The sequence below is a fragment of the Gossypium hirsutum genome, chromosome D10 (genome assembly GCF_007990345.1).
Source record: "Gossypium hirsutum isolate 1008001.06 chromosome D10, Gossypium_hirsutum_v2.1, whole genome shotgun sequence".
In the NCBI taxonomy this organism is placed as follows: Eukaryota; Viridiplantae; Streptophyta; class Magnoliopsida; order Malvales; family Malvaceae; genus Gossypium; species Gossypium hirsutum.
This window is the reverse complement of record NC_053446.1, coordinates 10,801,571-10,814,034: the sequence shown is the minus strand read 5'-3', so window position 1 is coordinate 10,814,034 and position 12,464 is coordinate 10,801,571. Positions and strand designations below refer to the sequence as shown.

General features: G+C 31.1%; 3 protein-coding genes across 3 annotated transcripts; all 3 read left to right on the top strand.

The window, feature by feature from the left end:
• Positions 1–3,223: 3,223 nt before the first annotated feature.
• On the top strand, positions 3,224–3,616 carry LOC121222021 (uncharacterized). The gene has a single exon (XM_041101905.1). The coding sequence runs from the start codon at positions 3,224–3,226 to the stop codon at positions 3,614–3,616; it is 393 nt and encodes a 130-aa protein (XP_040957839.1).
• Positions 3,617–3,920: 304 nt separating this feature from the next.
• Positions 3,921–4,370, top strand: LOC107915317 (uncharacterized). Its single transcript, XM_016844485.2, has one exon. It carries the CDS (start codon positions 3,921–3,923, stop codon positions 4,368–4,370), a length of 450 nt encoding a protein of 149 aa, XP_016699974.2.
• On the top strand, positions 4,255–7,846 carry LOC121222020 (uncharacterized). Its single transcript, XM_041101904.1, has one exon. The coding sequence runs from the start codon at positions 7,142–7,144 to the stop codon at positions 7,844–7,846; it is 705 nt and encodes a 234-aa protein (XP_040957838.1). The 5' UTR covers positions 4,255–7,141.
• Positions 7,847–12,464: the final 4,618 nt, after the last annotated feature.

The window sequence follows — 12,464 nt, the reverse complement described above, 5'->3', positions numbered from 1 at the left end:
ACATAAAAAATATAATGATTTTGTCTTTTAACTTAATGGGTAAATATTTATCAAAACGATGTAGTTTTGCCTTTTAACTTAATCATTTTGACTAACTTAAAAAAAAAAAATTTATCAAAACAACGTGGTTTTGTCTTTTCTTATTCGGATTTTCGGATAACTCGAATTGTGTAATTCATATTCAAGTTAAATCGAAAAATTTAATTTTTTTATTCGAGTTGATCCGAATAACTTGACTAACTCAAATAATTCGAACTATTTAATTCAAAATTTGAATTTTGCTCACTCCTAACTGGTAGGGCATAGTTGTGACTAACCGTAGGTTTTCTGATTCGTTTTATGGTTTGAGCTTTTGTTTGAATCAAAGGTAATATTTAAGTAAACTCTTTTCAAAAATGTTATTCTAAAACTCGAATTTGTTCCAAATATCTGAAGAAGTTCATTTTTACTCCTTCCAATCACTTGTTGGTATAATTAAGACATGAGTTTAATATCTCTTTAGTCTATCAATTATTGAAGGCAATAGCTTCCAAGATGCTATGAAGAAAATTTTTACTTGTCATAGGCTTCATTTATATCCAGCTTTAATCACCTAAAATATCAAGAATTTAGTTCCAATTAATACATAGTTTTAAAAATACAACAATATCAATAGACTCAAACCAGTTTAAGTCTATTGATGTTATTTTTTTATTAAAATTTGAAGTATGAATAATATGGTTTTTAATATTTATATTATCACATTATATATTTAATTTGTGTTATATAAAAATAATAATTTATATTAATATTTAAATAAATTTGGTTGGAAAATTTATTAAATTATCCTTACTTTACGAGGTAATTAATATTATTATAAGAGTATTTTCGACTTTCTATATTTTTATATAATCTTTAAATAAAACAATTAAAAATTTATTTGGGAATCAAATACAAGACCAATAAATTTATATAGAAATCTCTTATCATTCCACCATCAATTGTTTGTTGAAAATTTTTTATAATTTTTTAATATAAAATATTTTTTTAATCAACATCAGTGTTATTAAGTTAAAAATAGGTATAGTTGAAATTGTGTTCAAGCTTAACTCACCTTTTGAACAATTTAATTATGTCATTCACGTTTGTTTTATGACTCAACATTTTTGTTGAGATTCCAAAATTATCGAATGAATGAATGTTCCAGCTTGATGGTTGAATAACCTTATACTTCGATTTTGTATAATCTTATATATAAAAATTTGATTTTTTTTTCAGTGTTTACAAACTATTAACTCAATTATCTATATAGCATCATTTTAATTTTATATATTGTATAAATAAATAATTATATTTATCTAATATAAAAATAAATTGATATAATTTGTTTATTTAAATGTGTTACAATTAAATTAAACTCAAACTTTTACGTATAAATTTGAATCTCAATTAAATTTCGTCTGTACAGTTGCACCAAATTAAAATTTATACATTAAATTATATATTTAATCAAGGTTGATGACGTAAATCTCTTTATTAATTACTCGATTTCAACTTATTTACATTTTGTAGCCAAGCCAAATAATATTAATTTATATATAGTAAGATTAGATTTAAACAATCAAAGTTGAGCGCAACAAACGCCCAAATGCGGATTTTATTTTTCCATTCATATTGGGACGCACGCGGCTAAATTAGGGGACACCTGCACCCATCAAACTCCTTATTTTCCATCCAATGGATTTTTTCCACGTCACATCATAAATCTATGCCCAAAGATTCACCCTCCTCCCACACCATGCACGCGTCATTCCAGTACTTCAACAATGTTGTCATCGACCCACATTCCCCACTCCGCGCGTGCTTACACCATCTTGCTTACTTTCTGCATCCTTAATTAGTTGCTAATTAATTTGCCAATAAAAATTAACTTAATAATAAGGTTCAACTTAGGTTGGTTTATCAATTTGGAATTTAGTCTTCTACTTTTATTTTAAAGATTGGTTTCTCTATTTTTTAGATTTTAAAATTCAGATTCAACTGTTAACATTGTTAAATTTTTTTTGTTAAATTCAAGTTTACTACAATATTATTATTTTACTTACATTAATATCAAGTGAGATTTTTTTTATTTCAAAATGTTATACCAATAAATTTAACAAAAAAAATAACAATGTTAATAATTGGGCATAAATTTTAAATTTTAAAAAGTAAAAGAACTAAATTACTAGAAATAAATTCTAAATTTGTGAAGAGTATAAAAATTTATGGCATATTTTAACTAATTAAAAACTATCCAAACACCATCATATGGATTGAATTTTCAAATTTTCTATTTTTCTAACCGTATTGTTTTCATAATCGAACTTGATTTGGTGATCGAATTGAGAACTGATATTAATTTAGTGAGAGGATTGAACTGATTAACTTGTGAATAGATATTGATCGATCAAATTGAATCGAAAAATCGATTAAATCAACTACTAAATTGACTGATATTTTTTTTATTTTTATAAATTTTTGACAATTTAAATAAAAATCAATAATCTAATAGTGTTTGATTTTGAAAACCTTAGCCTTGAATTTGCAATTTGTTTGAGAAAAAAAAAACCAACATTTGGATTCGGCGCTTCATTGCAAGACAACTGGGTGTGACGGTAAATCAAAACTTACTCTTCCGTAACAAATAAAAAGTTACCACGTGTTTACTAAATCTGGCATAAGATTTCCAAAAAACTCGAGAAGTTAACGAAAGGCGAAAACAATAAAGCTATCTCACTTGAAAGGGAACATTTCTTCTTTCTTTCTCTCTCTCTCTCTCTCTTTTTTTTTTTGAATTTAGAATACATTTATTTCTATAAAAAAAATTGGGAACATATATGCGATCTCTTGGTATAGCGACGCGTGTTATTCAGCTTTACGGTTTTTAAGACACGTAGTCATAGTAACTTTTATGCAACCAATCAGAAGCAGTTCTACTGGGACCCACTTAGCCAATCAACCCTCGTCATTGTTTCATGTGTAGAACTATGAGATCTTGACACGTGTGTCCCCGGATCTTTGCCACGATTGCTACCGCTATGATTTTCGCTTCATTCTTCTCCGGTAAACCCTCCTTAGGAGAACAAAATAACAGAAACAGAAAAAAATCTGAACGATAAGAAAAAAAAAACCCAAAGGAAATTTCAAGATAAAACAGGGAGAGAAGAATTGTTGTGTTTATTTTTTCTTGGAAAAAGGAGAAATGGAGGGTGGGAATCATTGGAGCATGGTAAAATGCTCCGGGGGTGTATACGATAAGACAATAATCAATCGGATAATGCTCAAATTCAGGCCGATTGCTCCAAAACCGGTGAACGGAGATTCGGATTCCTGTGAGTCTATCCTTAATAGCAAGAACTTGGATGTTACTAGCAAGAGAAAGAAGAGAAAGTACGTTAGGGTTTGCGAGAAAAATAATACTAGGAAGAAACGAATCTTGGATAGAGCTAGAGAAGATAACGATGGAAACAAGGGTTTCGTTACTCTACAGTTGATGCCGGAGAAAGCTGATCTAAATAAACCAATCGTTGTTGAAAGATCATGGGATGTTGTTGATGATGATGATCTGGATTCTGGACCCAGCTTTAGGTCGTGATCAGGGATTTAAATAGCGGTCCATTACCGAAATAGCGGCCGTTATATAGCGGTAACGGCACCGTCCGAAACCGCTACTGCCGAAACCCGCTATACCCGCAATACACAATAAGTAATGTAAAATTCACGACCGCGATACCTGCAATGACCGCAATAGCATCCGTTATGTCCGCAACCGCGATAAACGCAATGCGACCGAAAACGCGACCGCGACCGCAATTTAAATCTCTGGTCGTGATAATTATCGTTTTCAAGATCCACCATCGCTGTGCTTGAAGTTGAAAACAATGGTCGCGTCAGATCACATGGCGGTGATGGGGTTACCCAACCCGGGGAGGATGACGGTGGTGGAGTCGTGGGTGATGGTGGAGAGCGTGACGGAAACTTGCATTGAAGAGGAGGAGATGGAGAAGTGTACGGACCAGGAGAAAATGAAGAATCTCGTGAAGGACACGTGTCCCGGGTTTGTATCAGACGGGCTGAACCGGGTTTTCTGGGTGAACCAAGCGTATAGAAATATGGTAGGCTTGGACCAGGACGGGGAGCAAGAACGGGCCGCAACCGCCGTGGGGTTGGTGTTGAAAGACGGGCTCACCTTTCCCTGCGGTGCATTTTCGTGCCGCGTATGGTTGCGTTACGTGGATGGGAAGGGTAAGAATTACTCGAAAACGGTTCCCTGCGACGTTTGGAAGCTGAGCTCCGGCGGATTTGCATGGCGGCTGGACGTCAACGCTGCTCTCAGCTTGGGACTCTAGAAATAATGAAGATATCCTTGTATTCTGCAGGTAAATTTAAGTTTCTTTGTTTGCCCCATAACCAATGGAAGAAAGTGTAGAACAATGGTTACATATTTGCAATAGGGGTTAATATGTTGATACAAATATGTGTATATATATAGTTTTGATTTGATCTTAGATTTCTAATTTTTAAAATGAGTAATATTTGTAGGGGGTGATTAAATACTTAATCAACACGCAAATGCTAATGGAAAAAAGGGTTATGTGTCAACGTTTTTGGATAACAATGAAGCTTCTAAAACCATTAGACTACAACATTTCAAGGATGAAAAAGAGCCTGTTAGAACTATATTGTTGCTGTCCTTGTGATAAGGAGAGATTGATAGGTTTATAAATTTGTTGGCAAAAAAGACAGGATTTCTTTTTACCAAAAGAGCATTGGAATTTTAAAATAGAAACCATCTAATAATATTCATCTTTAATCCAACAGTTAAACGAGACCTAAAAGAAAGACAATGAACTATCTTCATAAAATAGCTTTAATGAGTTTACCTACTTACCTTTTTATATTTTCCTATTCCGGAAATCATATAGGTGAAATAGGTAGAAGATAAAAAGAGATTTGTTCTTTGCCTAAATTTATCATAAGGATTAGTAGACAAATCAAACTTACAGGCTGCCAATTTATTGGTTATCTATATTTATATTATATCCTTCAAGCGTGGGATTGAACTGAGTAAAGCGATGTTATATAGTTGAGGAAATCATTTACAATTCAAGATAAAATGAAATATTTTTGTCGTTTAATGTATTTTTGGACACAAATAATTCGTTTTTTTTGATTGAAAACGTACCCAGTGTCCTAGAAGAAAGTCTTGTGATTTGGTATTATGTTTAAATATATAATCTTGATTTTTACAAGTTTTGTAGGATATTCAATATAATCAGATCGAGAATGGAGTAAAATATGTAATTGAAGACAAAAGGAAACCTAATAATAGCTATTTAAAAAAATTATATCAATTATTTATAATTAAAAAAGAAAAATGGAATTAGGAAACTTCGAGCTTACAAATGTATCTACTTAAATTGAATTAATTATTTTTTGAAAGAGAATCTTAAATCCAGCTACAGCAGTCTTCTCATGATACATGATAAAGTTAGGTTTTAAAGAGAACAGAAATAAACAGGTGGAAGAAGCAGAGAAAGCCAGCAAATCCAATTAAAGGAGGGGCTTTATAATGAGATGTTGTCACAAACCTCCACTCATAGGACCACGTCTTTATCGAATCCCGCCACGCACCCCTTTTCCTACTGTCATCCTGTCGTTTCATTATATCAACCCTTCCACGCGCTTTTTTTGGCACGCACCGGATTATGCTGTATTTGTAAGAAGAACAAATTAAAATTATTATATAATATCACACTCCTTTTTTAAGTTATTTTTTAAATAAAAAAGAGAATATAAGTTAAAATTTTTGTGAGCATTTAATATTTTCTTTAAAATCAGAAGATATGTTAGGAGTAAATATTTTAAGAGTTACGAAACCCTAATTTCATCTTTTACGTAATTATATTTTGATTTCTATGCAATTTATTTAAAAATTTTAGAAATTCAATAAATGGAATGTAAATTAATAATAAATAATAAAATTTAATTAAGTTTTAGCAGGTGTAATGCGGAAGAAGCATATGGGCGCGTCGTTGAAGAATGTAAGGAGGGAAAGATTGAGTAAATATAGAAGGCTAATGAAGGCAGACCACGTATGCACTTTCTCGAATCCTCCCCCTTTAAAGTTTCTTTTCTTTCTCTTTTTCAACTCAACAGTAAGAATAAGGAGAAAAAAGGAAACTCGCTTATCGAGATAGCATCCACGTGTGCCTTCTCTTTCCGCAGGTGCTGGACACAACGCTTCTCCTTATTGGCTGTCACCGCGGACCCCACCTCCAAGGCCCCACATTCGTCTTTTACTTTTACGGGAAATTCTTCCTTGTATTTTTTTAATTATTAAATGTTTGATTCAGTTCCGGATAGCATTAAATTAAAAATATTAAAAAATAAAAAAATCATTTAGTATACTGTTTATTGTTATTTTATTTTGATTTCCCTACATAGGAAGGCAAAATCTCGTCTATATGTTTTGGACTGTTTGCTTTCAATTACAGAGAAAAAAGATTTATATATAAATTTATTTTTATCTTGTTTTTAGGTCTACTATTAAAAACTTTCTAGTAATTTTCTTATATAAATGTGAATTTAAAAATATTTTTTTATGTACATGTGGAGAGTTCTTGCATGGTAAGTCTACTATAATGGATAGAATAAAATATTTACACATATATTATAATTGTCTAACAAATTATGAAAAAATATTTGATAGTTTAAAAATGCCACAAAAAATATTCCCAAAAATAATATCATGTACTGTTAAGTAAAATTAAAAAATAAAAACAAATATATTTAACTTTATTGATAGAAAACATTACTTAAAATCATAATTTATTTTAAGTAATGAAATGCTTCCACCACATTAATTGTATTAAAAAATTACTACATCTATCTTAACTTCCGTCCAATCAAACGTCTTCACTCGTCCTATGTTGCCCTAGACACGTGTTGCCACTGTGTTAATTTGTAGCTATGATTATGCTTCTCATAAAAAAAAAACCCTTGAAAATAAAACTGAAACTCAGGAGTGGAAAAAAATAAAAAAGAAGGATTGAGATTTTCAAGAGAAAAAGAAGGGAAAACTGAGAAAATCTGCGGTTTGTTTTCTGGCGTGGAAGAGATGAACAGTGATGAAAAATGGAGGTATGTTACCTACAGATGGGGTTCGCAAGAGAAGACGGTGAACATCAATCCGATAATGCTAAGATTCCGTCCAATCGCTCCGAAACCGGTGATCGGAGAGTCTGGTTCCGGTGGGGTTCAGTTTGGTAACAAAAACTTGTTGCTTTGTAAGCCAAGAGCTAAAAGAAAATACGTTAGGGTTCGAAAGAATAATATCAAGAGAAAGAAAAGATCATCATCATCATCACCATCAGATCATGAAGAATCTTCAAAAAAAACTGAAAAGGTTGTTACTTTGCAGTTATTACCAGAGAAAACTGAAGCAATTGGATCAATTAACGATGAAAACGGTGTAGTTTTGGAGGAAAATAATCAAGATCTACCTTCGTTGTTTAACTTGAACAACAGCCGTTGGATTAATCGTATCGCTCCTTTGGAGGAGCCTGATCGGAAGGCGGTGATGAGTCAAACGGAAAGGGCAACGGTGGTTGAGTCGTGGGTTACGGTGGAGTGCGTGACGGAGACTTGCATGGATGGGAGAGAGCTAGGAAGTACTGACGTCGAAAAGATGAAGAATCTTGAGGCCGACACGTGTCCAGGGTTTATATCCGACGGTTTAAATAGGGTTCAGTGGGTTAACGGGGCATATAAGAGGATGTTGATGGCGGGGGAAGGGCATGAGGGTGGTTGCCGCCGGAGATAACGGCTTGGCTTGTGATTAAACAAGAGTTGCCTACGTTTGCACTGCATTTTCATGCAAGGTAAGGTTGCAGTTCATGTGGCGGAACAAGTGTTCCACAATAATGTTGCCGTGTGATGCCTGGAAAATGGACGGCGGCGGCGGTTTTGCATGGCGGCTCGATGTCGAGTCTGCTCTCAGTCTCGGCCATTAAGGTAAACGAGATATTCAAAGGAATATAAAAATAATATTAAAAACAAATAATTAGTTGAATTATAAGTCAATGTTGGACTTGTTTTTCTTCACTAGGTAATGAATTTATATAAATGAATACTAAAAAGCAAAGCTAAGATGGAAAAAAATTGTACGGTATCAAATGCAGTTGGGATTGTTTTTACCTAACTGAAAATAATTTGTTAACTATATAAACTTTAAAGCAGTCTCTTAATTCATGATTCTTTAACATTTTGTGTTAATATTCACCGTTGATTTCTTTCAGAAGAATTGGAATCAAACCTTAGGATTTTGGTGTTATATGGTTTTTTTTAAGGAACTTTATAGAAGTTAGGTTAGCAAGGCAGGATTTGGTGGCAGCTGGGGACAAAGTACAAGCTTATTTATTATTTATTTTTATGAGGATAATTAGGAGACAGGTGGAATGAAAACTGCCCAATGACAAAGTACAGGTCCATCTTTTTTGACACAACATAGTTATTTCCGACAAAACTAGGTAGCTCAGGTAAAATTCAAGAATAACATATTTAGTATTGTGTTTTGTTGGCTGTCTGAAAATTGATGAGCTGTTTGTTTTGACAGATAGATGGGATGGAAAATACTACAGTTGGTCCAGTAATTCTTTTGAATACTACTGCTTGAGTAGGTTAAAATCAATTTAATCCAATTAATTCGGGTTTTCAAAGTTAAACCGATTAAAAGTATAATCGAATTAATCAATTTATGTTTATTATTTTTAATTATTTTAAATATATTTATGAGTAGTTAACTGATTGAATTGATCCATGTTAAATTGATGAAGATAAAAGTCAGGAGGATGTATATATAAAAAATTGATCAAACTGATCTGACTAACCATTTACTCACCCCTAGGTTATGTTTTCTGAAATTGATCTTTTTCCTTTTTCTTTTTTGTCTTGGAAAAATGGGTAAAAGTATCATAGAGACCCTTCTTTAAGATTCAGATTGAATTTTACCCCTCTATTCGAAAAATAGATGAATTAGTCAATGTATATTAGATCAAAGAGTAAATCAGTCATTTTGTTAAAAAAATTCGTCAATTTCTACAGTTAAAAACTATTTCCCGTATGTCAGCATGAGATACACATAGCATGTCACATGTCACTATCTGATATTCTGTCATCCATGCTAGTTTTTTTTAAAGAAATATTCATGTTAGTTTTAAACGGTAAAAATAGATGAAATTTTCAACATAAAGGATCAATTTTCTCTTTGATCTAATGTATAAGGACTAATTTACCCATTTTAAAATAGAGAAAGAAAAATATAATTTAACTCTTAATACAGGGGCCTCCATGATAATTTTACTGATAAAAATATTATATATATAAATATCACTATATTATAGCGCAGAGGGTATTTTAGTTTTGGTGTTTTTAGGTGAATTTAAATAAACAGTATGGCATTAATTTAAAACATGATATGGTCTGTTCATCCAACTCATTGTAGCTTGATTGGATTTCATGCACTTTCATCCATTAAATGCAGCTATTCTAATTAAGCTACAATGGATGAAGTCATATTCAGTGGGGAAGACCAAAAAAAAAAAAATTTTACGATAATAAAATATAATTTTACTAGTTTAATAGTCTATATCTTTATAATTTTTAAAAGATTAAATTAAACATTATTATTTTAAGAGAATCAAAGTGTAATTTTATATTTACTAATTTAAAATTTTAAAGGACCTAAATAGAAAATTTTCCATTTAGGGTGAGTCCCCTACCACCCCAGTTACGCCCTTGGTCATATTGCTTAAAAATATCAAATCATAATTTAGATTAACACCACACTATTTAATTAAGTCCATCCGTAGAAATAAACATTTTTAACTGATCATTTTGCTCATTTTCGTTTCTAAGATACACAAGGACCTTGATCAAAATACACTATGAAGAGTGAAGACTTATAAGATGCTTTGCCGGAAAATGGTTTGAATTTCATGCCAATATTTTACCCTACACATCAGTATAGAGATGGCAATGAATAGTATAATTTTGAATATTTGTGAATTTAAAAAAATTAAATATTATAATTATCTAAAGTATATATATATATATAAATATTCATTATCTTATGCACATTTGAAAAACCAAGTTACTACACTTGAGTAATTTAGCTTAGTTGGTTATCCAATGGATAATGCTATTTGATTAGATAATAATAATCCCTTTTCCAACCATTTTTTAGTGAATTTTGTAATGTTTTTCACTTGTAGAAAAGGAGGATTATAAATATATTATATTTAGAAAATGAATGACTAGCTAATTCTAACGAGTTTTCATTAATGCGACAAGGTAAACTTGTAGTGGAGGGCTGATGGATGGGCGAGAAAGAAGGGAACATGTACACGTCTCTGCTGGAAGTGTATATATGATATGCGATGGTAAGTGTTTGAACTTAGAGAATGATTAATGTATTATAGATTGATGAAAGGTAGGTCTTGAGTCTTAGTTTTTCTTTGGTGAAGAAATGATGAAGATGGATTAAGGCATTGTAAAAAGGGTGAAATTCTGAAGATAATTAAACCCCTAATTGTCTACCAATATCCATAAATCAAGACTGGTGTGTTTTCTTTTGAGCCTATTACAATTACACCAAAAAAAAAAAACCTTTTTTTGCTGCATTTGTGTGTTTCACATGTAGAGACTCCGGTCTAATTCTTTGTTCAACATGTCAGGGGTTGCGTTTGGGATAGGTTTCTTCCACGTAATATATATATTTGGGCCGATTGAGTATTAGCTCAATTGGTATTATGCCTAAAACATATTATCTTCTCATTTAAGGGTTGGTGATGAGTTATAATTAAGTAGTTTGACAAAGGAAGTAACTATTATATATATTTGGACTAAATATTCAACAGGTTCTTATACTATAGGGTTAAGGGCAATTTAGTCCTCTTTAAAATAAATTAATTAATAAATGTGTTCAAAAGGATAAGTAATGAGAGCATTCACTACTTTTGCTAAAACTATCAAACTAAGGGTGGGTTTAGATGGACAGTAGTTTACCTACGGTTAATGTGGGGTAAGATTAGATATTATAGCGACACTATAGCGTAAGACAAAAAGTAAGCTAGATGTATCGCACCGCCCTACACCGCCCATCCAAACTCACCTTAAGAATAATTTAGTACATAAATTTTCAAAAAATGAGTAATAAAAACATTGAATATTACTTTAACCTTTTCTGTTTGTAAAGGTTGTAGAAAGGACAACATAAATACAATTGTGAAAATATCTACGCGCATTTTAAAAATTCAAAAAAATATTATATATATTCTAATTATTATTTGTTTCAAATTTTAAAAATATTTGAAAACGTTTTTCATTTTATATTTTTAATATTATTTTAAAATATCGGAAATAATTATAAATTTATAATTTTATAAATATATATTTTTCATTTTTCTTAAAAAATTATTCAATTAATGTGCATGTTGGTATTTTCATAACAAATTTTTTATGTTTTATTTTTACCTTTATAACAAACAATGATTAAGTATGAGTATACTCTTTACTAATTAAACCAGTTCTCTTTAACCGTCTATTGTAAATTTTAGTAAAATTATTCTATTATTTCAATAAATTTATTAATATATTTTATTAAATAAATAATTTTAATAATGATACTACATTTGTAAATTTCATTAAAAATGTGATTTAAATCTAACTACTTAATAATATTATTAATATACTATAGTTTTTAAATTTGGAAGTTTTTTAAAAAATTCAAATATAATCTCAATTGTTGTTATAATATATAACAATCATCCCTACAATATCCAAAATTTAAAAATATTTATTTTAGATATATGGTGGAAATTAAAAATAATTAATTTAATTATCATAAAAATAAATTAAATACTTTTTAAATAATTAATATAAATTATTTGTAAAACTAATAAACATGAAATATTTAAATAATTTAATATATGGATAAGAAATATAAATTAATATAAATTTTAAATATCTTTTTAGTAATTAACATTGTAAAGGCCAATTTGGGCCACCCCAAAAACCCAATAACCAAAGCTACTTAAACCCCATACCCATCTCCTCCTAACCAAGCCTAAAAACTAAACCCAAAACCAACTAACCTAGCCCAATACCCTAACAACTAGCCCAATACCCTAAACCAACCTAGCCCAATCCTAAACTACCTGAGCCAAATTTTAAAACCCTAATAGCCATTTGCTTAAAGATTCAGCAGCAAACCCTAGCTCATACTTGTCAGCCGCCGCTTCCCACCAACGCCACCATGGCCACCTTGCGCCACCTACCACACACTCTCCACGCACCGTCTGGCCCCCCTACCCTGCAAAATGAACAACACAAACAGAGCGACGAGAAGGAGCAATGGCAAATTTGTTAGCAAAAGCAATGTT